General features: G+C 48.7%; 2 protein-coding genes and 1 long non-coding RNA gene across 3 annotated transcripts in view; 1 reads left to right on the top strand and 2 right to left on the bottom strand.

Annotated features, from left to right (window-relative positions):
- LOC310712949 overlaps positions 1 to 27,962 on the bottom strand; it is a 2,318,697-nt gene that overhangs the window by 1,818,299 nt on the left and 472,436 nt on the right. The window lies entirely within an intron of this gene.
- SYCN (syncollin) lies at positions 5,648 to 8,060 on the top strand. Its single transcript, XM_083514088.1, has one exon. It carries the CDS (start codon positions 6,088 to 6,090, stop codon positions 6,484 to 6,486), a length of 399 nt encoding a protein of 132 aa, XP_083370214.1. The 5' UTR covers positions 5,648 to 6,087; the 3' UTR covers positions 6,487 to 8,060.
- NCCRP1 (NCCRP1, F-box associated domain containing) lies at positions 11,948 to 27,776 on the bottom strand. Its single transcript, XM_083516361.1, has 6 exons — positions 27,525 to 27,776; positions 20,549 to 20,620; positions 18,101 to 18,188; positions 17,121 to 17,216; positions 14,676 to 14,820; positions 11,948 to 12,643 (listed from the first exon to the last, which is right to left on the bottom strand). The coding sequence occupies exons 1-6, from the start codon at positions 27,652 to 27,654 to the stop codon at positions 12,503 to 12,505; spliced, it is 672 nt and encodes a 223-aa protein (XP_083372487.1). The 5' UTR covers positions 27,655 to 27,776; the 3' UTR covers positions 11,948 to 12,502.

Genomic DNA, 27,962 nt, shown 5'->3' with positions numbered 1-27,962 from the left:
TTTTAGCTAACAAAATACGAGCAGCAGTTGTGGCATACAAAAATAATTTAACATCTTCCTTGGGCAATTCCAAACCTGTTATTCCAGGAAGAAAGGCCTCTGGTTTCTTTATAAATGCATATTTCAACATTTTTTTCAATTCATTATAAATCTTTTCCCAGAAGTCTTTCACCTTGGGACAGGTCCACCACATATGATAAAAGGTTCCTTCCTTTTCTTTACATTTCCAACATATACTGTCACAATTATGATATATCTTTGCAAATTTTACAGGAGTCAAATACCATCTATACATCATTTTCATTATATTTTCCTTTAGCAAAGTACATGCGGTGAACTTGACCCCTTTCTTCCACAATCTTTCCCAATCCTCAAACATTTTTTAAAATAATAATATTTATTGAATTTTCACAAATTATATAAACATACTCACTACAGACAAACAAACACAAAAACAAACAAGTATAATTTCAAAACCTTATTTTCTTAAAACTTACTTCACCGACCTCCTCATACCTCCCCTTTCTGCATTCCAATTTCGAATTTAGTTCAGCAAATCCTCACCCTTAATTATATCTAGTTATATTCTTTTCTTTTCTTTTAACTTAATCTTTACAGCTGTAGTCCACTTACTTTCTATAATCATAACATTTTAACACTCGTTAATTTTACAATATCTCTTAAGATAAATTTTAAATTTCTTCCAGTCTTCTTCCGCCGTCTCTTTCCTCTGGTCTCGGATTCAGCCAGTCCCATATACCGGTAATCAATCACCTTCATCTGCCATTCTTCCAGAGTGGGTAGATCTTGTGTCTTCCAATACTTTGCTATGAGTATTCTTGCTGCTGTTGTGGCGTACCTCAAACATTATTTTATGTCCTACATCTCTTGCCCAATCTATCATCACAGATTTAACTTGTTCATCTTGCCGGTCAGTGTAGGCGACATGGAGAGAAATGAAGGCAGGGTCTGACTCTGAAGGTGCCTTGACCTCTCCACCCCCACCTTGCTATCAAGATGAAAAGGCGGCTGGAATAAGAGCACCAGGACTTGGCAGCCACAGCTCATCCATCAGGGTGACCTTGAGGGTGACGCAGGTGGGTGGGTGCTGATACAAGGGAGGCGGGGTTCCCCCACCCAGGGGAAGTCCGCACCTGGGCCTTGGGAGAGGCAGCAGGTGGAGGGCGGAGGAAAACAAAAATAGAAATGTTCCAGTGTGGAAAGATTAGATAGACAATAGTCTCTGCAGGTGTTCTTTCTGGGAAAGGTGGTGTTCCTGCTGTTTACCTGTTGGAAGTTGGGGAGAGGGGGAGAAAGGAGGGGAAAAGAAATGTCTCCACATTGTGGCCAAGTTAGGACCCCCATTTGGGTCAGGGTTAGAACTGTCCAAGCTCAGCCATTAAGGTAAAGGGACCCCTGACCATTAGGTCCAGTCGTGGCCGACTCTGGGGTTGTGGTGCTCATCTCGCTTTACTGGCTGAGGGAGCCGGCATACAGCTTCCGGCTCATGTGGCCAGCATGACTAAGCCGCTTCTGGCGAACCAGAGCAGCACACGGAAACGCCCTTTACCTTCCCGCCAGAGCGGTACCTATTTATCTACTTGCACTTTGAGGTGTTTTCGAACTGCTAGGTTGGCAGGAGCAGGGACCGAGCAATGGGAGCTCACCCCATCACGGGGATTCGAACCGCCGACCTTCTGATCGGCAAGTCCTAGGCTCTGTGGTTTAGACCACAGCGCCACCCGCGTCCCATTAGCCTCAGGGCTTTACAACATCCTGCACTTCCGAAGTTTGGGGAGAAAACATTTGGATTGTATAAACGTGACTGTGCTGAAAATGTTGAACTTTTCGGAGGAAAATATCTCCCGCCTCTCCTGGTATGCCCCGCGGAGGACCTTAAGGTCCACAAATGACAACATTTTGGAGGTCCCAGGTCACAAGGTGGTTAGATTGATCTCAACTAGGGCCAGGGCGTTTTCAGTACTGGCCACGACTTGGTGGAATGATCTGTCACAAGAGACCAGGGCCCTGTGGGACTTGACATCTTTCCGCAGGGCCTGCAAGACAGAGCTGTTTTGCCTAACTTTTGGTTTGGACTCAGTCTGACCCTTCTGTTTCCCTCCCCTTATGGTTTTGAGCTATGAGCTACTTTTAAATTTTTGCATTTTAAATTGCATTTTAACCTGTATTTTAAATTGGGTTTTTTCTTTTCCTATTATGTTTTTACTGTAATTTTACTGGTGTTAGCCGCCCTGAGCCCAACTCTGGCTGGGAAGGGCAGGGTATAAGTAAAATTTATTATTATATTATTATTATTTTGAATTACATACCCACTGGATGAAATTTGACGACCTAAATGCATTTTCCATGCCTTTATCATGGCCAAAAGATTTGGTATTGATGCATTGGAAAAACGAACCTATGCCCCACTTTAGTCAATGAAGATTTGGCAAGACTCACAACTTATGAATGGATTGCGTACAGATGTGGACTTTGAATGGAGAAGCATAATGGTATTTGGAACCCATTTATGATGGAATGTAAGGTAAAGGTAAAGGTACCCCTGCCCGAACGGGCCAGTCTTGACAGACTCTAGGGTTGTGTGCTCATCTCACTCTAGAGGCCGGGAGCCAGCGCTGTCCGCAGACACTTCCGGGTCACGTGGCCAGCGTGACAAGCTGCATCTGGCGAGCCAGCGCAGCACACGGAACGCCGTTTACCTTCCCGCTGGTAAGCGGTACCTATTTATCTACTTGCACCCGGGGGTGCTTTCGAACTGCTAGGTTGGCAGGCGCTGGGACCGAGCAGCGGGAGCGCACCCCGCCGCGGGGATTCGAACCGCCGACCTTTCGATCGGCAAGCCCTAGGCGCTGAGGCTTTTACCCACAGCGCCACCCGCTCCTCTAAAAACTACGTGCGTGTTATGGTCGGGTGCGTGTTATAGAGCGAAAAATACGGTATATACCCAGGCCCCGTGAGGGTCTTTCTTGTGTGCCTCCGCCATGAGGGGTCTAGGAGGTGGCAACACGAGAACGGGGCCTTTTCTGCGGTGGCTCCATTTGTGGAATGCTCTCCCCAGAGCGGCTCGCCTGATACCTTTCTCTATAACCACCTGGCCGTTGGCCCCTTAACTATCTGTGACCTCAATCTTTAGGTCCAGTGTATCATTGCTGAATTAACCAATTCATCTTTCGTTTCCCATTCCGATAACATTATATATATTTTTGGGATCAGTTTTATAATTATTTTATTTATTTATTTCTTTATTTATACCCCGCTCATCTGGCTGCGTTTCCCCAGCCACTCTGGGCGGCTCCCAATAGAATATTGAAAACATGATATAAAACATCAAACATTAAAAACCTCCCTAAACAGGGCAGCCTTCAGTTTTACTTTACCATCTAGCGATTCACTTTCAAAATCAGACCGTTGTTCTCTCCCTCTCTCTCTCTCTCTCTCTCTCTCTCTGCCTAACATCAATCTACAAATGGCTGACATTGAATCTGCTCCCCCAAGAAATAGTCCCATTGATCCTCTGTGACCAGTTCCAGTCAGGCTGGCAGACCGAAGTCCTGAACACCCTTCAGAAACTGGGTTTTGCCCCTCAAGCCTTTCTAAGCCTGGGGTTGGGCCAGGCAAAAGCTACGGTCAGGCAAAGAATCATAGACACCGAGAGACAACAGGACTGCTCAAGGTGCCCCGACTATAAAATTGGAGAAATCAAGAGATATATAGCTGCACCAGCAGCATATCTCTTCTTTCTCGTATCCAAAAATGCTAGAAGGTCCTTTACACTCGCCAGGAGCTCGGCTCTGCCCTCACCGGTCCTGGAAGGAGCCTTTTAAAAAGTCCCGTACGCTCAGAGACTTTGCGCCTGTTCATTGGGGGATATAGGAAGCCCAGAGCACTTGTTCTTTAGATGTCCCTTTTATGAAGAGGCACACAGTAAGACCATCCTGATCAAATTTGCAGATGACACCAAACTGGGAGGGGTGGCTAACACCCCAGAGGACAGGATCACACTTCAAAACGACCTTGACAGATTAGAGAACTGGGCCAAAACAAACAAGATGAATTTTAATAGGGAGAAATGTAAAGTATTGCACTTGGGCAAAAAAAATGAGAGGCACAAATACAAGATGGGGGACACCTGGCTTGAGAGCAGTACATGTGAAAAGGATCTAGGAGTCTTGGTTGACCACAAACTTGACATGAGCCAACAGTGTGACGCGGCAGCTAAAAAAGCCAATGCAATTCTGGGCTGCATCAATAGGAGTATAGCATCTAGATCAAGGGAAGTAATAGTGCCACTGTATTCTGCTCTGGTCAGACCTCACCTGGAGTACTGTGTCCAGTTCTGGGCACCACAGTTCAAGAAGGACACTGACAAACTGGAACGTGTCCAGAGGAGGGCAACCAAAATGGTCCAAGGCCTGGAAACGATGCCTTATGAGGAACGGCTAAGGGAGCTGGGCATGTTTAGCCTGGAGAAGAGGAGGTTAAGGGGTGATATGATAGCCATGTTCAAATATATAAAAGGATGTCACATAGAGGAGGGAGAAAGGTTGTTTTCTGCTGCTCCAGAGAAGTGGACACGGAGCAATGGATCCAAACTACAAGAAAGAAGATTCCACCTAAACATTAGGAAGAACTTCCTGACAGTAAGAGCTGTTTGACAGTGGAATTTGCTGCCCAGGAGTGTGGTGGAGTCTCCTACTTTGGAGGTCTTTAAGCAGAGGCTTGACAACCATATGTCAGGAGTGCTCTGATGGTGTTTCCTGCTTGGCAGGGGGTTGGACTCGATGGCCCTTGTGGTCTCTTCCAACTCTAGGATTCTATGATTCTATTCTATGACCATTGATCCCCTGCTGGTGAGGCTCACTGACCTCCCGGAAAAGCAAAAAGTTGACCTTTTCCTGTTAGGCAAAGATCAGAAGACGACCCGGATGGTCGCCAGATTCTGTGTACAGATCTGTAGGCGCAGACCATCCCTCGACTCAAACTAGCTCGTTATCCCCAAACTCTGAATTAACTCCCTGTGGTAGTTTATTGTTGGACATTGTTTTTAAATTTATTGTTGTACATTGTTTTAATTGTTTGTTTTTCTTCTGTGACTGTATCCCCAAGTGTGTTTTATAAGCTGGTCTCTGACTGTAATAAATTATCTATCTATCTATCTATCTATCTATCTATCTATCTATCTATCATTTACCTGACGATACTGAAACAAAACAGAACTCCATTCTTGGATCTCTTCTTGTTTACAGTGGTACCTCGGGTTACATATGCTTCAGGTTACATACGCTTCAGATTACACACTCTGCGAACGCAGAAATAGTGCTTCAGGTTAAGAACTTTGCTTCAGGAGAAGAACAGAAATTGGGCTCCGGCGGCACAGCGGCAGCGGGAGGCCCCATTAGCTAAAGTGGTGCTTCAGGTTAAGAACAGTTTCAGGTTAAGAACAGACCTCCGGAACTAATTAAGTACTTAACGCAAGGTACCACTGTATTAAGTTTACAAGCACTTTCAGAAAAGCTAAATACAGTGTTACCTCTAGATACGAACGGGATCCGTTCCGGTGCCCCGTTCGCATCTAGAGGTAAATGTAACTAGCGATGGCACATCTGCGCGCACACGCGTCGCTTTTCGCCACTTCCGCGCATGCGCGTGACGTAATTTTAAGCATCTGCGCATGTGCAAGCAGCGAAACCCGGAAGTAACGCGCTCCGTTACTTCTGGGTTGCCATGGAGCGCAACTTGAACGCACTCAACTCGAAGCGTATTCAACCTGAGGTATGACTGTATATCGCTGTACGTTCCCCAGTTCCTCTTAATATTTATTTTCTTCTGTGCGCACAACGGTGTTTTTCTGCCCAGAATGTCCACCCCAAAAAAACAGGCGGTTGTGGGTGGGCGCCTTGATTTGCCAGCCACCTGGGTTGGCACAGGGCAGCCCAGCTTGCCACCTTCCCACCCATATCTCCCTCCTGCTATCTCTGTGCCCGCCTCAGCCCTGGGCGGCGCTCTATAAAAGCGAGCCTCTTCGCCGCAGGCTGCAACCTTCCTTCTCCCTCAACCGCTGCAACGATGAAGACTTCGCCAACCTTCCTCCTCGTCCCGCTGCTCTTCGCCATGGCCTGGGCCCAGTGCCCGGCGCCGGCCGATCTGAAGACTGCCAACGGCACCAAGATCTGCGCCCAGCTCTACACCAAGAACAGCCCCTACTACGACCAGTGCTGCGCTGGCAGCGTCCTGGTGGTGCCGCCGGACGAGGACCAGCCTTACATGCCATCTGCCTTCAACAACAAGGTGACCTCGCTGGTGGTGGGGCAGAGATGTGAGCTGACCGTCTGGTCCAGCAAGGGCAAAGGGGGCAAGACCCGCAAGTTCAAAGCCGGCGCCTTCCCGCGTCTCCAGGAAATCCGGAAGGGCCTCTTCGGCGACTGGGCCAATGCCATCTCCGCCTACTATTGCAAGTGCAATTGAGGAGACCACGCCAGAGCAGTGCGAAATAGGACCCCGTGGCCACGAGCAGCTCTTGCCAGCCTGACCCCGCAGCACCCCAAGTGATGTTCCCACAGGTCTTGCACCGCAATGCGCCACTCTGTTGCCACCAAGGATTCTGGGATAGCTCCCTCCCAGAATCCCCTGCTCTTGCCATGGCAAATGCTCTTGCCAACTGGAAGATTTTCTTCCCAGAATCCTCTGTGTTGCCCATGGCAAAATCTCTAGCCAACTGGGAGAAGTCTCTCCCAGAATCCTCTGCTCTCGTCACGTCTCCAAGGCAAATTCTCTGGTCAACTGGAAGATCTCTCTCCCAGAATCCTCTGCACCTCCCATGGCAAATTCTCTAGCCAACTGGGAGAAGTCTTTCCCAGAATCCTCCGCTCTCGTCACGTCTCCAGGGCAAATTCTCTGGTCAACTGGAAGATCTCTCTCCCAGAATCATCTGCGTTGCCCATGGGAAAATCTCTAGCCAACTGGGAGAGATCTCTCCCAGAATCCTCTGCTCTCGTCACGTCTCCAGGGCAAATTCTCTGGTCAACTGGAAGATCTCCAACCCAGAATCCTCTGCGCTGCCCATGGCAAATTCTCTAGCCAACTGGGAGAAGTCTCTCCCAGAATCCTCTGCTCTTGTCACGTCTCCAAGGCAAATTCTCTGGTCAACTGGAAGATCTCCCTCCCAGAATCCTCTGCTCCAGCCATGGCAAAAGGTCTGCCCAACTGGGAGATTTCTGCACCCAAACGAAATGTGAACCTCTAGAAAAAAAATCCATCTTCTGATAGCAAGCAATTCACCTACAGGGAGCAGGAACGACGTCACGAAAAAGCAGAAACCAGCAATTGAATTTATTTTTCACAACCGCAGCAGAGAAAGGGTTTCCTTCCTGAGCTTTTACGATCTCCAAGCTGGACACCTCGCTCAAAATATATATAGCTTCTGGTTCTTTTAAGATCTTTCCTACATTCCCCACTTTATTCTGGGTGTAGTGTTCTGGGTTTTTTTTTTGGCTTTTTAAGACAGGCGTTCCATCTTCAAAGCCATTGTGTCTCTCTCTTTTTCTCTCTCTCCCCCCCCCCCCCCACAACTGCTTCCCCAGAGACCCGCTTTGCTCCTTCTGCCTCGTCTAGGCCACTATTCCTCTGCGTCGCCACGATAAACATAATTAAAAGCGAAAGAACACGGCTTTTGGAACACGTTCCGTCTCTCTCTCTTTTTTGTAGCTCAAGGTCAGCAAATGATGGGTAGCTTCTACTCTTTTCTCGCCTCTTGTAAACATTTAATTGGAAAGAGCTTTCAGGGAGCCGAGAGCAGAATACAATAATCCCCGCCAAATTGTTTTCAATTTAACTCCCTTCCTCGGAGGCAGCTCCAAACTGGGCACCTCCAAAGGAGGGTGGGGGGTGCGAGAGATGGAGTTTGATCCAGGGCTTGCCACTTTGCCAATTTCAATGCCAGAGAGATCAACGCTTGAAGTTTGGGTGGGGGGAGAGTGCCTCTGAGCACAAGCAGAGTGCCACAGAACCGTATAGCTGGAAGGAGTCCCGAGGTCAACAAATCTAAGCACTGCAATACAGGATCTAGGAGTCTTGGTTGACCACAAACTTGACATGAGCTAAAAAAGCCAATGCAATTCTGGGCTGCATCAATAGGAGTATAGCATCTAGATCAAGGGAAGTAATCGTGCCACTGTATTCTGCTCTGGTCAGACCTCACCTGGAGTACTGTGTCCAGTTCTGGGCACCACAATTCAAGAAGGACACTGGCAAACTGGAACGTGTCCAGAGGAGGGCAACCAAAATGGTCCAAGGCCTGGAAACGATGCCTTATGAGGAACGGCTAAAGGAGCTGGGCATGTTTAGCCTGGAGAAGAGGAGGTTAAGGGGTGATATGATAGCCACGTTCAAATATATAAAAGGATGTCACATAGAGGAGGGAGAAAGGTTGTTTTCTGCTGCTCCAGAGAAGCGGACACGGAGCTATGGATCCAAAGTACAAGAAAGAAGATTCCACCTAAACATTAGGAAGAACTTCCTGACAGTAAGAGCTGTTTGACAGTGGAATTTGCTGCCAAGGAGTGTGGTGGAGTCTCCTACTTTGGAGGTCTTTAAGCAGAGACTTGACAACCATATGTCAGGAGTGCTCTGATGGTGTTTCCTGCTTGGCAGGGGGTTGGACTCGATGGCCCTTGTGGTCTCTTCCAACTCTAGGATTCTATGATTCTAGGAATCGCAGGATTTCTGACCGATGAAATCCCCCTACTTAGATGGAATAGCTGAGACTCTGAATCTCAAGGTCGCGGGTTCGAGCCCCACATTGGGCAAAAGATTCCTGTATCGCAGGGGGGTTGGGCTAGATGACCCTCAGGGTCCCTTCAAACTCTATGACCCTATGAAAATGTCACAGAATCAGGCCCAAAAGCCGCCTTAGCCTTGATCCAGGGGTGGGGAGCAGAGACCACATCCTCCACTGGTCTTATTTCATGCCCTGAGCTTTTTGTCCCCGCCTGGAACCAAAGGATCATAGAATTCTAGCGAGGTGGGGGGGACACCCAAAGGTCATCCAGACTAACCCCCTGCAATGCAGGAATCGCAGATAAAGGATCGCTGGCAGGTGGCCACCCAAGCTCTGCTTAAAAAGGTCCAAGGAAGGAGAACCCACCACTGTCCACTGTTGAACGGCCTTTACCTTCAGAAAGGTTTACCGAATTTTTCGTCGGAATCTCCTTTCGTTGGTACTTGAAACCGGTGGTTCTGTTCCTGCCATCCGTAGCAGCAAAAAATAAATAAATGCAGGCATCGTCTTCTAGGGGAGAGTCCGTCAGGTATATTGGAAGATGGCTATGCAATCACCACAGTTCAAGAAGGACACTGACAAACTGGAACGTGTCCAGAGGAGGGCAACCAAAATGGTCAAAGGCCTGGAAACGATGCCTTATGAGGAACGGTTAAGGGAGCTGGGCATGTTTAGCCTGGAGAAGAGGAGGTTAAGGGGTGATATGATAGCCATGTTCAAATATATAAAAGGATGTCACCTAGAGGAGGAAGAAAGGTTGTTTTCTGCTGCTCCAGAGAAGCGGACACGGAGCAATGGATCCAAACTACAAGAAAGAAGATTCCACCTAAACATTAGGAAGAACTTCCTGACAGTAAGAGCTGTTTGACAGTGGAATTTGCTGCCCAGGAGTGTGGTGGAGTCTCCTGCTTTGGAGGTCTTTAAGCAGAGGCTTGACAACCATATGTCAGGAGTGCTCTGATGGTGTTTCCTGCTTGGCAGGGGGTTGGACTCGATGGCCCTTGTGGTCTCTTCCAACTCTAGGATTCTATGATTCTATGACCTCTTCCCTATTAAATGCATTTAGCACTGCAACCTTAACACCCAGTTTCCCATCTGTGCCATGGCAGTAAATGTAGATTTTCAATTTCTTTAACATCAGCAGTTACATCTAGACCAAAGGAGCGTTTCAGCCCTGTTCTTGAGTTTGTTTAAAATCTAAAACATCTTATCTCGTATTCCCTTGTAAGTTTTTAAAAACCTTTTTGTAAAGGCAATACTAGAGTTTTCACAGCCGAGTCCTCAAATCCTTATTCCTACTGCTTGGCTTTCTTTAAATAGGGCTATGTCTAAAACTTGCCACTGAGGTTTTCAAACCTTTTTTTGTAAACTCAGGGGAGCGTTCCAGCCCTGTTCTTGAGTTTGTTTAAAATCATTTAAGGTTTATGATTTCTCTGTTTCCTTCTGAGGAAACTGAATAGTCCAGTGAAACGAGGTTTGTAGCCGACATCGCGCCAAGGCTTTGTTCAATTCTAGGTTTTTCTAATTTTTAAGGCTTTGTTCAATTCTAGGTTTTTCTAATTTTCCCCCTTAAACTTTTTGATTTTTGTTATTTAGTTTAATTCTATAAGATAATACCTCTTGTTTCAGGGATTTTCACGGTATTTCATTGGTTTTGTGTAATGGCACTATCCTGATTAAATATACGGAAATTTTCTATGTTTCTGACTTCAAGGAGATGCACAGCAGCCCTCCAGACTCTGAATATATTGGAGCTGGCTGTGGTTCCGTCATATCTTCTCCAGGCTAAATATTCCCAACTCCCTTGACAGTGGAACAGTCTCCCTCGCGAGGTGGTGGACTCTTCTTCCTTGGAGCCATTTAAGCAGAGGTTGGGTGGCCGTCTGTCATGGATGCTTCAACTGAGATTCCTGCATGGCAGCGGGTTAGACTAGATGTCCTTCGGGTGTCCCATTCCTACAATTCATAGAATCATAGAGTTGGAAGAGACCACAAGGGACATCGAGTCCAACCCCCTGCCAAGCAGGAAACACCATCAGAGCACTCCTGACATATGGTTGTCAAGCCTCTGCTTAAAGACCTCCAAAGTAGGAGACGCCACCACACTCCTGGGCAGCAAATTCCACGGTCCAACAGCTCTTACTGTCAGGAAGTTCTTCCTAATGTTTAGGTGGAATCTTCTTTCCTGTAGTTTGGATCCATTGCTCCGTGTCCGCTTCTCTGGAGCAGCAGAAAACAACCTTTCTCCCTCCTCTATGTGACATCCTTTTATATATTTGAACATGGCTATCATATCACCCCTTAACCTCCTCTTCTCCAGGCTAAACATGCCCAGCTCCCTTAGCCGTTCCTCATAAGGCATCGTTTCCAGGCCTTTGACCATTTTGGTTGCCCTCCTCTGGACACGTTCCAGTTTGTCAGTGTCCTTCTTGAACTGTGGTGCCCAGAACTGGACACAGTACTCCAGGTGAGGTCTGACCAGAGCAGAATACAGTGGCACTATTACTTCCCTTGATCTAGATGCTACACTCCTATTGATGCAGCCCAGAATTGCATTGGCTTTTTTAGCTGCCGCGTCACACTGTTGGCTCATGTCAAGTTTGTGGTCAACCAAGACTCCTAGATCCTTTTCACATGTACTGCTCTCAAGCCAGGTGTCACCCATCTTGTATTTGTGCCTCTCCTTTTTTTTGCCCAAGTGCAATACTTTACATTTCTCCCTGTTAAAATTCATCTTGTTTGTTTTTGCCCAGTTCTCTAATCTGTCAAGGTCGTTTTGAAGTGTGATCCTGTCCTCTGGGGTATTAGCCACCCCTCCCAGAGAAGAGAATTCTGTGATTCTCTTCTCGGTTTCCAGGCCCTCTCTCTTCTTCCCTCTCTGCTACGGATCCCCAGCCAGCTCCAATATATTTGGAGTCTGGAGTGCCGCTGTGCTTCTTCTTGAAGACGGAAACATAGAAAATTTCCTTATATTGAATCAGGACAGTGGTCCATCTAGATCAGTATTGGAGACACTGACTGGCAGCTGCTCTGCAGGTAGGGTGTCTCCCAGCCCTACCTGAAGATGCTGCCAGTCAAAGTTGGGACCTAAGCTATGGAGCACTGAACCCCATCTTCTCTCCCCAAACAACCACCCCTGCAAGGTATGCCAGTGTTACAATAATCTTTATTGTCATTGTCCCGTACAGAACAACAAAACTGAAAATCTACATTTACTGCCATGGCACAGATGGGAAACTGGGCATTGAGGTTGCAGCGCTAAATTGCATTTAGTAGGGAAGAAGCCTCGCTGACTTGCTTCCGAGTAAGCCTGCGAAGGACTGCGTTATGAGGAGTGCAAAGTTCACCTGCTAGGAAGCCCCCAGTTTAGCTGGGGAGGTGTCAGGTCTACAGGGAGGGGTCGATCCGAGAAAGCGAGGAACCAGGGATTAGCCCCCAAACCTTTTCCCAGCAAGCCATATCCCTGACCTGGAATAAAATGGCGTCAGGAAGAACAACAGTGCCTCTGAACATGGACAGAGTGTCTTCCTCTATATACGACAAAGATGCCGTTTGTAGTTTCACATCTGCTTTTAATCAAGATGCAAGAAAACGTCATTCATGGTGGGTCTTCCTATAGGATCTGGGCGGCTCAGGGAACCCCCTGAACGCCCCCCTTGATGCCCCACACAATGCCTGACCACCCCACCGCTCCCCCAAACGCCATCAGTCCCGCAGCTGGGCAGAGACGCTGCTGTCCGTCACTCTCGTCCGGAGGAATCCGGCCGGCGTCTCGACCTCTTTGGCCTTGTGGAGGAAGTGGACATGGCGCAGTCCTGCTCCGTAGCGCTGGAATACGTGGGAGACCTTGAAAGAGATCGGGGGGGGGGAACGGTCTCAGTTCACAAGGCTACAACCACAGGGATGCCGGGCTGGAGACCCCACAGCTCCTCCAGCTTAATGCGCACATATGTACCCATTTCTCGGACAGGCAAACTGAGTCCTTAGGGTTTTTTTATGACAGCAGGCAGTGCGGCTCAGCCAACCCAGTAAGACCCAGAACAGTCAACGTTTGGGGCTTTTTAGTTTAGAGAAAAAGCGAGGAAGTGGCGACATGGTGGAACTTTATAAAATTGCACGTGTCGTGGGGGAAGTGGGTAGAAAAAAGCTTGTGCATGTCCACGAGAACTTGTGGACATCCAGGAGTTTGCAAAACAAGATTGAGGAACTCCCCTATGAAGAACGGTTACAGTGTTTGGCATTTTAAAGTTTGAAATCATAGAATTACAGAGCTGGAAAGGACCCAGAGGTCATCCAGTCCAACCCCCTGCAATGTAGGAATATGCAGCTTTCCCGTGGGGGGATCGAACCTGCAACCTTGTCCTTATCAGCACAGCGCTCTAGCCAACTGAGGAGACACGGTGCTTTATAAAATTACGAAGGGCACAAAGGAAGTAGCTAGAGAAAAGATTTCCCCTGTCTCGTAAAATGAAGCCCTTCTTTAAACAGCGCACGGTTAAACTGTGGAACTCCCTGCCACATGGCCCCCAACTGGGATGGCTTTAAAGGAGGATTAGAAAAAATCATGGGGGAAGACAAGGTTATCGATGGCTATGCTCTGCCCTCCACAGTCAGAGGCAGCAATGCTCCTGAACACCAGCTGCTGGAAACTCTGGGAGTGGAGTGTGTCTTGTGTTCGAATCCTGCTTGCAAGTTTCCCACAGGCATCTGGTTGGCCACCATGAGAACAGGATGCTGGATGAAAGAGTTCAGCCCCCTGCCAGGCAGGACTCCCTGGTCCTGAATGGGGCAACTGTGCCCCTGAAGGACCAGGTGCGCAGCCTGGGAGTCATTTGGGACTCAAGGCTGTCCATGGAGGCACAGGTCCATTCTGTGTCCGGGGCAGCTGTTTATCAGCTCCATCTGGTACGCAGGATGAGACCCTCCCTGCCTGCAGACTGTCTCGCCAGAGTGGTGCATGCTCTGGTTATCTCCTGCTTGGACTACTGCAATGCGCTCTATGTGGGGCTACCTTTGAAGGTGACCCGGAAACTGCAACTAATCCATAATGCGGCAGCTAGACTGGTGACTGGGAGCGGCCGCCAAGACCACATAACACTGGTCTTGAAAGACCTACATTGGCTCCTAGGACGTTTCCGAGCACAATTCAAAGTGTTGGTGCTGACCTTGAAAGCCCTAAACGGCCTCAAAGGCCCAGTATACCTGAAGGAGCGTCTCCACCCCCATCATTCTGCCCAGACACTGAGGTCCAGCTCCGAGGGCCTTCTGGTGGTTCCCTCACTGCGAGAAGCCAAGTTACAGGGAACCAGGCAGAGAGCCTTCTCGGTAGTGGCACCCGCCCTGTGGAACGCCCTCCAGCAGATGTCAACGAGAAAAACAACTACCAGGCTTTTAGGAGACATCTGAAGGCAGCCCTGTTTAGGGAAGCTTTTAATGTTTAATAGACTATTATATCTTAATATTCTGTTGGAAGCCGCCCAGAGTGGCTGGGGAAACCCAGCCAGATGGGTGGGGTATAAATAATAAATTATTATGATTATTATAAGCAGATAGAGAAAAGATTTCCCCTCTTTTGTAACACTAGAAGTTATGGGCATCCAAGAAACTGAACGCTGGAGGATTCAAGAAAGGGAAAATGAAGTCCTTCTTTAAACAGCGTGTGGTTAAACTTTGGAACTCCCTGCCACATGGCCCCCAAGTGGGATGGCTTTAAAGAAGGATTAGAAAAAATCATGGGGCAGGACCAGGTTATCGATGGCTATGCTCTGCCCTCCACAGTCAGAGGTAGCAATGCTCCTGAACACCAGCTGCTGGAAACTGTGGGAGTGGAGTGTGTCTTGTGTTCGAATTCTGCTTGCCCACCCAACCCGGCTCTTACGTGACGCCAGTTCTTGTTTTCCTGCCCGTCCTGCTCGCCCTCGTGCGCCACGTGGTGAAATTCACCCAACACCGTGGCCCTGTCAGCTCCCAGGAGCCGGACGTGGAGTTCATAGACAGAGTCAGCCAGTTTGCTGTTTTCGTACCTGTAGGGAGAAAGCAGTCCTGTTAGAGCTTATGGTTTTGTCCCCGCAAAACTGGCTTTATCACTGCAGAACGGCTGCCCTCTGGTGGTACAAAATAAAGCATGTGTGAACACACTTTTGCACCTGATTTACTAGATATACCGTCTTTTTTGCTCTATAAGGCTCACTTTTTCCCTCCTAAAAAGTAAGGGGAAATGTGTGTGCGTCTTATGGAGCGAATGCAGGCTGCGCAGCTATCCCAGAAGCCAGAACAGCAAGAGGGATCGCTGCTTTCACTGCACAGCGATCCCTCTTGCTGTTCTTGCTTCTGAGATTCAGAATATTTTTTTCCTTATTCTCCTCCTCCAAAAACTAGGTGCGTCTTGTGGTCTGGTGCGTCTTATAGAGCGAAAAATACAGGTATTTAGTGACGGTGCAATTGCATCTTACATGCATTTAACCTCTGCAATTTCAAACATATGTGGCTGAAAGCAAGCTGAATGAAATTGTATGAGATGTGCCCCTCCCATTCATCACGCCCCCCCCAAAAAAAACAACCACATTGTAGTGATGTATGGAAGTGAGAGCTGGACCATCAAGAAGGCTGATCGCTGAAGAATGGATGCTTTTGAATTCTGGTGTTGGAGGAGACTCTTGAGAGTCCCATGGACTGCAAGAAGATCAAACCTCTCCATTCTGAAGGAAACCAGCCCTGAGTGCTCACCGGAAGGACAGATCCTGAAGCTGAGGCTCCAAGACTTTGGCCACCTCCTGAGAAAAGAAGACTCCCTGGAAAAGACCCTGATGTTGGGAAAGATGGAGGGCACAAGGAGCAGGGGACGACAGAGGACCAGATGGTGGGACAGTGTTCTCGAAGCGACCAGCATGAGTCTGACCAAACTGCGGGAGGCAGTGGAAGACAGGAGTGCCTGGCGTGCTCTGGTCCATTGGGTCACGAAGAGGCGGACACGACTAAACAACTAAACAACAACAACAATTTGAACCAGGGCTCTCCAAGGCTTAGCCTGGAATTTTGCTATCAGAATATATCAGAGATGTCCAACTCTCAATAGACTGCCATCTACTCACAATGTAAAAAAACTGGCAGTGATTTTAGGAAGCCAAAGTTGTGGAGATTTGGGGTTTTTTTTTCCTTTTCTGCTTTTCTGTAAGGAATTTGCTGAGGGGCCGGGTAGATCAACCAGGATCTACTAGGAACACCCCGCAATCTACCAGTAGATCGCCATCTACCAGTTGGACATGCCTGGAATATATTATAAGCAAGGGATGAATGCATCTGAGCATGTACAAAGTTTATTTCCCTCACTCCTGTGGAACTGCCAGCCTTGGGGATCTTGCCCCTAAAAATAGGCTACTCATCAGTCAGGGAGAATCTTTGACAGAGAGCCAGGGGTAAGGGATCAGGTTAGAGACCAGGACAGGGAAGGTAAAAGATCACCATCATCATCATCAAAATATTAAAAATACAATAAAACATCAGACATTAAAAATTCCCTAAACTATGGGACTTATGGGAAGGGTTCTGCCACAGACCGTCTGCACGGCCCTTGCGCAAATCACTTATTTCACGAAGCAGAGCCCAAGTTGTTTTGGAGTTGAAGGACAGGCTTCCAGTTCAAACAGCATAACTTTCTAGGTAGCATCAAGCCCCAGCACTTATTTTTAGAGACCCAGTGACGCTCTCAGTGTGCTTCTTGCCCATTGTGCCAAACAAGGCCAGGAAAGAACCAGGGTCGTAGAATCATAAAACTGTAGACTTGCAAGGGACCCTTCAAGGTGTTAGAATTCCTGCTCCGTGATTGCAGTCATGGGATTGCTGTCTATCACATGACGGTGTAGGTTTTGACTCCACGGAGTGGGAAGTGACGGAGACAGGATGTTTGTGTTCCTGTGTTCCGTGAAGTGGGACTATTGTCCTTTGTCCTTTTCCTCTTTGATGTTGTCTGATGCTAGAGAGAGAGAGAGGGAGCCGTGTTGCAGGGCTCCGTGTGTGTTTATATGTAAATGAAGTAGATTAGCCAAAATGCTGAGTTGCTGAGGTCTGTTGCGCAAGCTGCGCAAACTCTGCGGATCCCTATGTGTGCTGGTGTCTGTTGGCATCGGTCGCTGTGATGTTCGGGCAGAAGGAAGCTTTTGAAGCTCCCGAACGATCGACCAGGAGGGAGAGAACATGCCAGTCGGACATGTGTCTCTGCCAGGTCCTACTCGAGTGTAGGGCGGGCTCCTGACATCCAGGGTCATCCAGTCCAACCCCCTGCAATGCAGGGGCAACTAACCACCGCCGGGCCACACACGCTTACCAGTCCATGACGGTGATGTTTGGCTGGTATGAATCCAGCAGCTCCTCCCAAAATCCTTCAGCCACCAAGTCTATGTGTTGCTGCTTAACACACCAGCTAGAAAGGGCGAAAGGGAGAGAAGGAAGCAGGTCAGCTGTTCCAATGAGACTCAAAGAGACAAGACCAGATCACAGGGACTCCAGTGCCGGATTTACGTATAAGCTAAACAAGATATAGCTTAGGGCCCCGCTCTCTTGGGGGGGGGGGGCAAAAAAATTTAAAGCAAAAAAACCTGGATGCACATTTCCAAAATATAAGATAAACAACAAATAAAATAAAGCTTATATACAGCAACAGTGTTTTGCGTTGTGTAGGCTCCTGTGATGTAAGTCATGGGCCCCACCTGCTAGCCTGCTCCCTAAAATATCACTGGTTTGCTCCTTTCTATATATCGGGTAGGGACATGGGTGGCGCTGTGGGTTAAACCACAGAGCCTAGGGCTTGCTAAACAGAAGGTCGGTGGTTCGAATCCCTGCGATGGGGTGAGCTCCCGTTGCTCGGTCCCTGCTCCTGCCAACCTAGCAGTTCAAAAGCACGTCAAGTGCAAGTAGATAAATAGGTACCGCTCCGGCGGGAAGGTAAACGGCGTTTCCATGCACTGCTCTGGTTCGCCAGAAGCGGCTTAGTCCTGCTGGCCACATGACCCGGAAGCTGTACGCCGGCTCCCATGGCCAATAAAGCGAGATGAGCGCCGCAACCCCAGAGTCGGCCATGACTGGACTTTACCTTTTATATATAGGGTGCCTACATTCTGCATGGACTGGTTGCACGGCAACATGTGCAAATGGCTTGAGATACCCATTAGGTCCATAAATTACCATATAGCATATATTCATCACAAAAAACAGAGGCCATTTGTTGTTGACAAAGGACAGCTGGACATAGAAAGGGCCCCATTACCTTCAATAGTTTAGGGCCCTGCCAGTGAGTCCCTCACTCACCTATAGCGTGGCAAGATGGACTTTGGGGCGACCTCTGCCTTGTCTGCCTCCAAGGGCTCGATGCTGACTTGCCAGCCTTTGAAAATACCTGTGGGGAGAGACGGAAAGGGGACCCCCAAGAGGAAAGGGAAATGGTTTTAGTAGATTGCCATTTTCCTGTGCCCCTGTATTCTGGAATCTCAGGTGCTCCTGAGCCTACACAGAACGCTTTCCCCCCTCTAGATGGAACATGTGGGTCTCCCCCCAAAAAATAAACACAACAGCATGGTGTCCCTGAGCTTGTGCAGCTTCCGAATAAAAATATATGTATTTATTTCACAAAATTTATACACTGCTTGGTTGCAAAAGAAAAGAAAGCCTCAAAGTGGCTTACAAAACAATAAAAAGATCTATTTAAAACATTCAAAAGGTAAAACAGCAATAAAAACATAACTCACATCAGCGTTCTAAATATATTGGAAGCCTTGTCTGAACAAGAATGCTTTTAACATGTACAGAAAAAAGTACAGTGAAGGCAAAAGTACAGTCAAGTGGCAGGGAGTTCCAAAGATCAAGTTATTACAAATGCGGAATTGTGATTTTGAGGCACCTGCAACAGGGGGAAAAAGGAACGAATTCCTATGCCCCACAAATAACCCAGAGATGCATTTTAAATAAAAGGACACATTCTACTCATGTAAAAACACGCTGATTCCCGGACCGTCCGTGGGCCGGATTGAGAAGGCGGTTGGGCCGGATCCGGCCCATGGGCCTTAGGTTGCCTACCCCTGTACTAACAGCAACACCTTGAACTTGGCCTGGTAGCAAATTGGCAACCAGGGAAGATCTCTGAGCACAGGGGCTATATGCTGACAAGGTCTCTCTGCTGTCAGCAATCGTGCTGCAGCATTCTGCGCCGACTGCATCTTCTGGGCCAAGCGCAAGGGAAGCCCCACTGAGGGAATGATACAGAATTCACAACCTGGTCCACTGTCTCAACTATTTTGCATCAGTGCAAACACAAGCTATGTTATGTACTGAAGTTCTCACCCTGGACCAGCAGGGGGATACTGTAGATAGTTTTCACTCAGGTCCACATATGCAAATAAGGGATTGAAAGTGACGTTCAGTGATTGGATAGTTACAGAAAGTGTTACAGTTGCGTTGTAGTGGAGCTCTATATAAGCAGGCTGGCTGAACCCTTCAGTTCAGTTCTGTTCTGGCCTGTGAATAAACAAGAGCTGTCTGAAGAATCGCTGTGTCGTCTGAGATGTTCACCCACAACTAACAAGCTACACCTTAGGTTCTTAAAAAAACAAGCCCAACCCACTTCCTATCAAGGAAACTGCTTTTTACGCACGCTTCTGGGGCTAGGTTTCTCAAAAGGCCTGGTGTAAAAATCGGGGTCACTTTTGCACCAATCCCTTGCTCAAAGGACTCGCAATTCCGTGCAGGTCTGCTTGTCGGTCAGAGGAAAGAACTGCAGACTGTAACCAGGCGTAAGGAAAAGCAAAGTTGGGAAGCAAAGTTTCTCCCCTCAAGACAGCAAGAGGAAGAAGCAGCCTTGATCTGGGTTTACGGCATGAGTAGGCAAACTAAGGCCCGGGGGCCGGATCCAGCCCAATCGCCTTCTGGCCCACGGACGGTCCGGGAATCAGCGTGTTTTTACATGAGTAGAATGTGTGCTTTTATTTAAAATGTATCTCTGGGTTATTTGTGGGGCATAGGAATTTGTTCATATCCCCCCCCCCCAAAAAAAAATATAGTCTGGACCCCCACAAGGCCTGAGGGACAGTGGACCGGCCCCCTGATGAAAATGTTTGCTGACCCCTGGTTTACAGCATATTTTAAAAGTTCCATTTCCCCCATCGCAGAAACACCTCCTTGGAAACGCAACATTTATGTGCAACACAGAAACATCACAGATATCAGTCAGAAATCTGAACCTGTGACTTGACACCTGTCCCTCAAGTCATTCTGTAAGTCTTTGTCTCCCACCTTGGGCAACTCATTTCCATTTCCTTTTGACATTCTGATCCGTTTAGTCTGGCTTGAGTCATCTGATCGCTTGTTCAAACATTTCTCTATGGATGGCTCGATTTATGCTCTTCCTCCCATTGTGAAACTATAATCCGTCCCCTTTGACGGATCCCTGACAGGTCCTGCTAAGTTGTCGTCACGCTTAAAGGATTATGACCATCAGTGACCTGGGTCAGCGTACTGCTGTTCCAAAGCTTCCCAGAATATGATTTTGTGGTTTCTGGTTTGAGTTTTATTATCAATAAACTGATTTTTACGCTCGCTGTGTGTTTTTATTCCTAAGGAGTGAGTTTTCGGCTTCTATCGATAACTTCCACTCAGGAGGAAATTAACAAGTTGCACATGCCAGCCAGATCTGGGCTTGCAAGGAGAGGCCCACAGCCAGTTGCCACAGCCCCAATCACCGCCCGCTGTCACGCATTACGTTACCTTTGGGGTCCATGGGATTCCAAGCTGCCCTGGGAAGCGTCAGGGGGGGCGCTGGCTCCGAAATATTCACACCTGTAAAATAAATGGGGGAAGAGGAAAATGCATTGAACCTTGATAATAAATAATAATAATGATAAAATTTTATTTTTATCCCGCCCTCCCCAGCCGAAGCCGGGCTCAGGGTGGCTAACAACAGTAAAATAATACAGCATTCTAAAATCAATTCATTATAAAATCAGTTCAAATCAAATTAATGGCAACCATTGGGCTAGAGTTCTGTGAGGATTATCAAAGGAGGGGGTCAGGTTGTGCCCTGGCCAAAGGCCTGGTGGAGCAGCTCCGTCTTGCAGGCCCTGCGGAAAGATGTCAAGTCCCGCAGGGTCCTAGTCTCTTGTGACAGAGTGTTCCACCAGATCGGGGCCAGTACTGAAAAGGCCCTGGCTCTGGTCGAGGCCAGCCTAACCTCCCTGTGGCCCGGGACCTCCAAGATGTTTTTGTTTGAAGGCCGTAAGGTCCTCCGTGGGACATACCAGGAGAGGCGGTCCCATAGGCATGAGGGTCCTAGGCCGTATAGGGCTATAAAACCAGCACGTTAAACCTGATCCTGTACTCCACCGGGAGCCAGTGCAGATGGTATTGCACTGGGTGAATGTGATCCCGCAGCGAGGACCCCATAAGGATTGCTTTTAGCACCAAGCCCAGCCAGTGGCATAGCATGGGGGTGGGGACCCCAGGGCAACTGCAAAAAAAAATAAATATTACAGGTGCACCTCTGCAGCTGCCACCTTAACAGGAGATCTGCACCCATGTCTTGCGGCTGCTCTGCGGATCTGTCTGGCAGCAGCTGCAGCGCCGCATGGAGGTGCCGGTTACAGGGCAGAATACTTTCCTTGCCCTGGGAGCCAGCAATCCTCGCTACGCCACTGCCCTGCCCTGAACCTCTCTCACATACATAGGCGATTCCTGCATTGCAAGTGGATGAGCGGTTCCCTTCTAAGGGTGACAAGATGGGTGACACCTGGCTTGAGAGCAGTACATGTGAAAAGGATCTAGGAGTCTTGGTTGACCACAAACTTGACATGAGCCAACAGTGTGACGCGGCAGCTAAAAAAGCCAATGCAATTCTGGGCTGCATCAATAGGAGTATAGCATCTAGATCAAGGGAAGTAATAGTGCCACTGTATTCTGCTCTGGTCAGACCTCACCTGGAGTACTGTGTCCAGTTCTGGGCACCACAATTCCAGAAGGACACTGACAAACTGGAATGTGTCCAGACGAGGGCAACCAAAATGGTCAAAGGCCTGGAAACGATGCCTTATGAGGAACGGCTAAGGGAGCTGGGCATGTTTAGCCTGGAGAAGAGGAGGTTAAGGGGTGATATGATAGCCATGTTCAAATATATAAAAGGATGTCACCTAGAGGAGGGAGAAAGGTTGTTTTCTGCTGCTCCAGAGAAGCGGACACGGAGCAATGGATCCAAACTACAAGAAAGAAGATTCCACCTAAACATTAGGAAGAACTTCCTGACAGTAAGAGCTGTTCGACAGTGGAATTTGCTGCCAAGGAGTGTGGTGGAGTCTCCTATTTTGGAGGTCTTTAAGCAGAGGCTTGACAACCATATGTCAGGAGTGCTCTGATGGTGTTTCTTGCTTGGCAGGGGGTTGGACTCGATGGCCCTTGTGGTCTCTTCCAACTCTAGGATTCCATGATTCTAACTAAACAGTTCTTTATAGGTACCTCGTTTGCCCCGTAAAATCAGGATGCTGGACTACATGGGCCCCTTTGGGCTTTATCCAGCAGACACTTACTGCCTTCTTAAGAAAGGGCTGTGTTAATTGGGAGTGACGAGAGGAGGCCTGGAAGCTACAAGGCCTCCTTGCAAGCGCGCAAGGATTATGACTGCCAATTAATTACGGTAATTGCGGAGATCTTCCCGCACCCCCAGGCAGGCAGCACCAGGAAGGCCAAAGACAAGCTGTTTCAGAGCTCTGGGAGTTAATCTCCTGCACCCGCATGTTTTAACATGTTTAGGCATCCGCCCTGCCTTGCAGCGGCCTGGAACGCTGAGTAGCCGGAACAGTAAAAACTCTTCTTGGCTCAACATCAGAAAAAGCCGTTTGCTATTTTCTGGAAGGGAAACAGGCAAAGGACCTTTCATTAAAGGCTGACACTGTCAGATCTCGCAAGCGACCTCCTTGATCTTCCCCACCACGTTCATTTGCATGCTTGCGGTCCGTTGGCTGGAAGGATTCTAGAGGCGGCCCCAGAGAGAATATCAACCCATTCATAAATACTGTGCAAATCTGCCAACCTTGATCACCAACCTTCCTGGCTGGGATGTAACAGAATGACTACGCACATTCCAACTTCTCAGAGGCAAACGGTCAAGAAGAGGCATTTAAGCAGCTGGGACAGAGGTTGCCAATGTGGCGATAACAAGCCTCTGAGCTCACCCACCTGCCCCACAGCCCCTTGGGCCAGCAGGTGGTGAGGGCAGTCCCCTGCTCCTCTCTTGAAAAGGGCCTTTGGCTAAAGGAGAACGTTGGAAGAGTGAAAGTATTTCCCTCCTCTTTCAGATCTATGTGCTCCCTGGTCCTGAATGGGGCAACTGTGTCGCTGAAGGACCAGGTGTGCAGCCTGGGAGTCATTTTGGACTCACGGCTGTCCATGGAGGCACAGGTCAGTTCTGTGTCCAGGGCAGCTGTTTATCAGCTCCATCTGGTACGCAGGATGAGACCCTCCCTGCCCGCGGACTGTCTCACCAGAGTGGTGCATGCCCTAGTTATCTCCCGCTTGGACTACTGCAATGCACTCTACATGGGGCTACCTTTGAAGGTGACCTGGAAACTACAACTAATCCAGAATGCGGCAGCTAGACTGGGGACTGGGAGTGTCCGCCGAGACCATATAACACCAGTCCTGAAAGACCTACATTGGCTCCCAGTATGTTTTCGAGCACAATTAAGTGTTGGGGCTGACATTTAAAGCCCTAAACGGCCTCGGTCCTGTATACCTGAAGGACCGTCTTCACCCCCATCATTCAGCCCGGACACTGAGGTCCAGCTCCGAGGGCCTTCTGGCAGCTCCCTCCCTGTGAGAAGCCAAGTTACAGGGAACCAGGCAGAGGGCCTTCTCCACCCGCCCTGTGGAACGCCCTCCCACCAGATGTCAAAGAGAAAAACAACTACCAGACTTTTAGAAGACATCTGAAGGCAGCCCTGTTTAGGGAAGCTTTTAATATTAGATGAATTATTGCATTTTAATATTTTGCTGGAAACCACCCAGAGTGGCTGGGGAAACCCAGCCAGATGGGTGGGGTGTATATATAATAAATTATTATTATTTCAGTCTCAGATTGATTCTGCCAGATCCGACTTTTGCCCTGAGCCCTTGGAAATGTAAACTGGGGTGGGTGTGTACCTTTCCTTCATATGTGTGCATTGGGGCGCGCTGGGTGTGCTGATCCGGAGAAGGATGAAAAGAAGAGAGTAGAAGGAAGAGAATATTCCAGAGTGTTCTGTGACATCGCAGCAGTTGCTGCCAATGGTATCGGCTGAGCTACTTGCAGGTAAGCCTGTAAGGGACAGGCAGCTGATTCCTAAACTCAGCTAAGACAAGCTCAAGTATTTGTGGCCTTGGTAATGTGGCTAGCAGTTGGTAATGTAACCTAGCAGTTCGAAAGCACGTCAAAGTGCAAGTAGATAAATAGGTACCGCTCCAGTGGGAAGGTAAACAGCGTTTCTGTGCGCTGCTCTGGTTCGCCAGAAGCGGCTTAGTCCTGCTGGTCACATGACCCGGAAGCTGTACGCCGGCTCCCTCGGACAATAAAGCGAGATGAGCGCCGCCACCCCAGAGTCGGTCACGACTGGACCTAACGATCAGGGGTCCCTTTACCTTTAAGGTGGCTGAAGGTGGAGACTTCTCTGCCTGCAAGATATGAGCCTCTTCTATGTTCCAGCAGATGCTCTAACTCAAATATGGAAGTTATCGTAGACTCGCAACCCCAGCAGAATGCGAAGTCCTCTCAGTTGCTCATCACTCAGCTCTTGCAATTTCTACCCAACCTTCGGTGCGACAAGCACAGCTAATTCCTGCAAACATCCCTCCTAAATCCTGCATTCCATATCCCCGTTATTTTTCCCTCGGCCTCCACATCCAGATACGTTTTGAATCGTCTAAAGATTTTCTCCCTGTGCCACTGTAAATATATATACTGTATTTTTCGCTCTATAAGACGCACCAGACCACAAGACACACCTAGTTTTTGGAGGAGGAAAACAAGAAAAAAAATATTCTGAATCCCAGAAGCCATAACAGCAAGAGGGATTGCTGTGCAGTGAAAGCAGCAATCCCTCTTGCTGTTCTGGCTTCTGGGATAGCTGCGCAGCCTGCATTCGCTCCATAATATGCACACAAATCTCCCCTTACTTTTTAGGAGGGGAAAAGTGAGTCTTATAGAGCAAAAAATACGGTATATATTTATAACGGCTCAAAGAGCAACTTACAAAATCAGTAAGAAGAGCCTGTTTGCCTCCAGGCTTACAAATGAGAGACATGGCACAAGAGGAAAGGGGGAGGGGAGGGAGGAGGAAAACAAGCTAGCTCAGATGCTAACTCCTAGTAGCAAAATGCAAAATTGAATCGATTCAAAACTGTACATGCCTGTCACCCGATAAGCCAGCTTCTCAATGCTGTAGCTCTGAGTTAGGAGCTGGCTGGCTGGCTGGCTGGCTGGCAAGTCAAGCCGTCTTCCTATCTCAGACTCCTGCAAGGGCAAGTCTAGCAAATAGCCATTGAACAGTGATCCCTGCTGGGAGAAAATCCACTTCAGTTAGAGGTATCTTTTAATGGGCAAACGTGTCCCTGCTTTCTAGTCTCTGATAAAGCACCGTCTGGCGGAGGAATGCCTTATTAGAATTCCTCTCGCGCCTTTCTTGCCAGCATTGTCATTCTTCAGAGTTCAGCTCTCTTCTCGGGGTCTCAGGAAGCTAAATCTACGAAGGGATGCATCTTAGCTCCAGAACACACTCCGTGTAAACACAGAGGCGCGCCAGAAAGACACCACACAGAGCGCGGTCTGGCTCCATCTCCTCTGCAGAGCTCTTAAGGTGTTTGTTTGTTTTGGATTGCTAGTTTCTCCAAATCTGTCAGTTTAAGATTAAGAGGCAACCCTGGCTTGGCTCTTCAGGCACAGCAAGGGATGCTATTGCAAAGGAAAGAGAAGTGGAACAGAGCCGCCTTCGCCCATCTGTCTTCTTCCAGGTGTTGCCAGACCACAACTCCCATCAGCACCCCAGCCTGAGGCTGACAACATCAGGAGAACGCTGGGTGGACAAAGGCTGGAATATAGCTTCAGTAACATGTAGAGCATGGGGACGCGGGTGGCGCTGTGGGTTAAACCACAGAGCCTAGGGCTTGCCGATCAGAAGGTCGGCGGTTCGAATCCCCGTGACGGGGTGAGCTCCCATTGCTCAGTCCCTGCTCCTGCCAACCTAGCAGTTCGAAAGCACGTCAAAGTGCAAGTAGATAAATAGGAACTGCTCCGGCGGGAAGGTAAAGGCCGTTTCCGTGCGCTGCTCTGGTTCGCCAGAAGCGGCTTAGTCATGCTGGCCACATGACCCGGAAGCTGTACGCTGGCTCCCTCGGCCAATAAAGCGAGATGAGCACCGCAACCCCAGAGTCGGTCACGACCTAATGGTCAGGGGTCCCTTTACCTTTTTAACATGTAGAGCAGGGGTCAGCAAACTTATCGCGCCTCGGGCTGGTGTCTCCAGCGCCGATCATGCGGCGGGCCAGGGGGCGGGGGAGCGCATGCACACACGCTATTTCCGGCGCACTTCCAAGTCGGAGGAGCACCGGAAATCGCTTGTGCGCATGTGCACGGGTCTCCTCTGACCCGGATGTGCACCACAAATAATGCTTGCGCATGTGCAAATAACTATTGCGCATGCGCACAAGCTATTTCTCTTTTTTAAAAAATATCATTTTTATTGATTTTCCAATAAAGAACATCCAGTTAAATATCCAATCATAATACTTCAATTAAAAAACCAAAATAAAAAAGATCAAATTATAGTCCAAATTGTATTTATTAATTTCTTGGGGCTCCCCATGGTCTGGATCTCTGGAGCATATCTCCACATCTTATTTTTTTTTTTTTTTTATAATAATTTTTATTAATTTTCCAAACATATAATAAAACAAATAACAAAACAAAACCATACAAAACATACAAACAAATAAACATGTATAATTTCTTAAACTTATTTTCATAAACCTTCTTTCCCGGACTTCCCCATACCTCCCTTTTTCTGCATCCTTATGTTAACCCTTTCTCAGCAACCCTTCGCTTCAGTTAATTCGTTCATTTTCGTTATGCATTCTTTAAGATTAAGATTTACAGCTGCAATTCTCTATTTCTTATAACCATAACATCTCAGCCATCATCAATTTTACAACAGTCTTTAAGATATTTCATATCTCCACATCTTAGTCCTGCTTCCGCACAAGCTAAGTGGGCAGCTGTGCAGCGCAGTGCCGGTAAGAGCGGGCGGCGGCAGCAGTGGCGCCACGGGCTGTATAAACGAGTCCCTCGGGCCTTATCCTGCCCCCGGGCCTTAGTTTGGGGACCCCTGATGTAGAGGCTTGGGAGATAGAAATATCCTTGATATTTCATTGATTCCTAGAACCACAGACTTATAGAGTTGTACGGGACACCCAAAGGTCATCCAGCCCAACCCCGTTCGAGGCAGCAATCGCCGCTAAGAAGTGCCAAAGGGGTCTTGCCAAAAACGCTTTGCTGCGGGGCTGGGGGACCACTTCTTGCAATGCTGACCCTTAGAAAGGCCGTTGGGGGTGGAGGTGGTCAACCCCCCTCTTTTGCAAAGCAGGCACCCCTCTCCCCCATCGACCCCCCCCCCAGGTCCCTTCGCAGGGGCTGAAGGAGAAGCGGGCGCCAGGGGGAGCCGCGTGGTACCTTCGGGGTTGGGGTTCCGCAGCAGGTTCCTCTCGAAGGGCTTCGGCGCGGGGTCGGGGGCGACGGAGACCCCCGGAGGCGGCTGCTTCGGGGCTCGCTTCCTCTGTAGCTGCTGCTCCTCCGAAGCCATCGGGACAACGGCAGGAGCTGAAGGGCAAAAGCCAAGCGGGCGCCGTCGGAGGGGAAGTTTTGCAAAGTGCCGGCGGGCGGCTTGCGCAAGGCTGTCCTACCTTGGAAGCTGGAGGGAGGGGAGAGGCGGGCCGGCGGCCACAGAAACTCCCGGAGGGAAGGCGGAAAGCGATGCAAAACGGCCTTCTGCAGCCGAGGAGACCCGCCCAGCAACCTGCCTCACCTCCACCCGTCTATTTCTATCCTGTTTGTTATATATTTGACTTTTGTCTCCAAGGAGCGCAAGGTGGCGCGCATGACGGGTCTCCT

Source organism: Podarcis liolepis (assembly GCF_965112155.1).
Source record: "Podarcis liolepis genome assembly, chromosome: 7".
NCBI lineage: Eukaryota > Metazoa > Chordata > Lepidosauria > Squamata > Lacertidae > Podarcis > Podarcis liolepis.
This window is presented reverse-complemented; position numbering and strand designations above follow the sequence as displayed.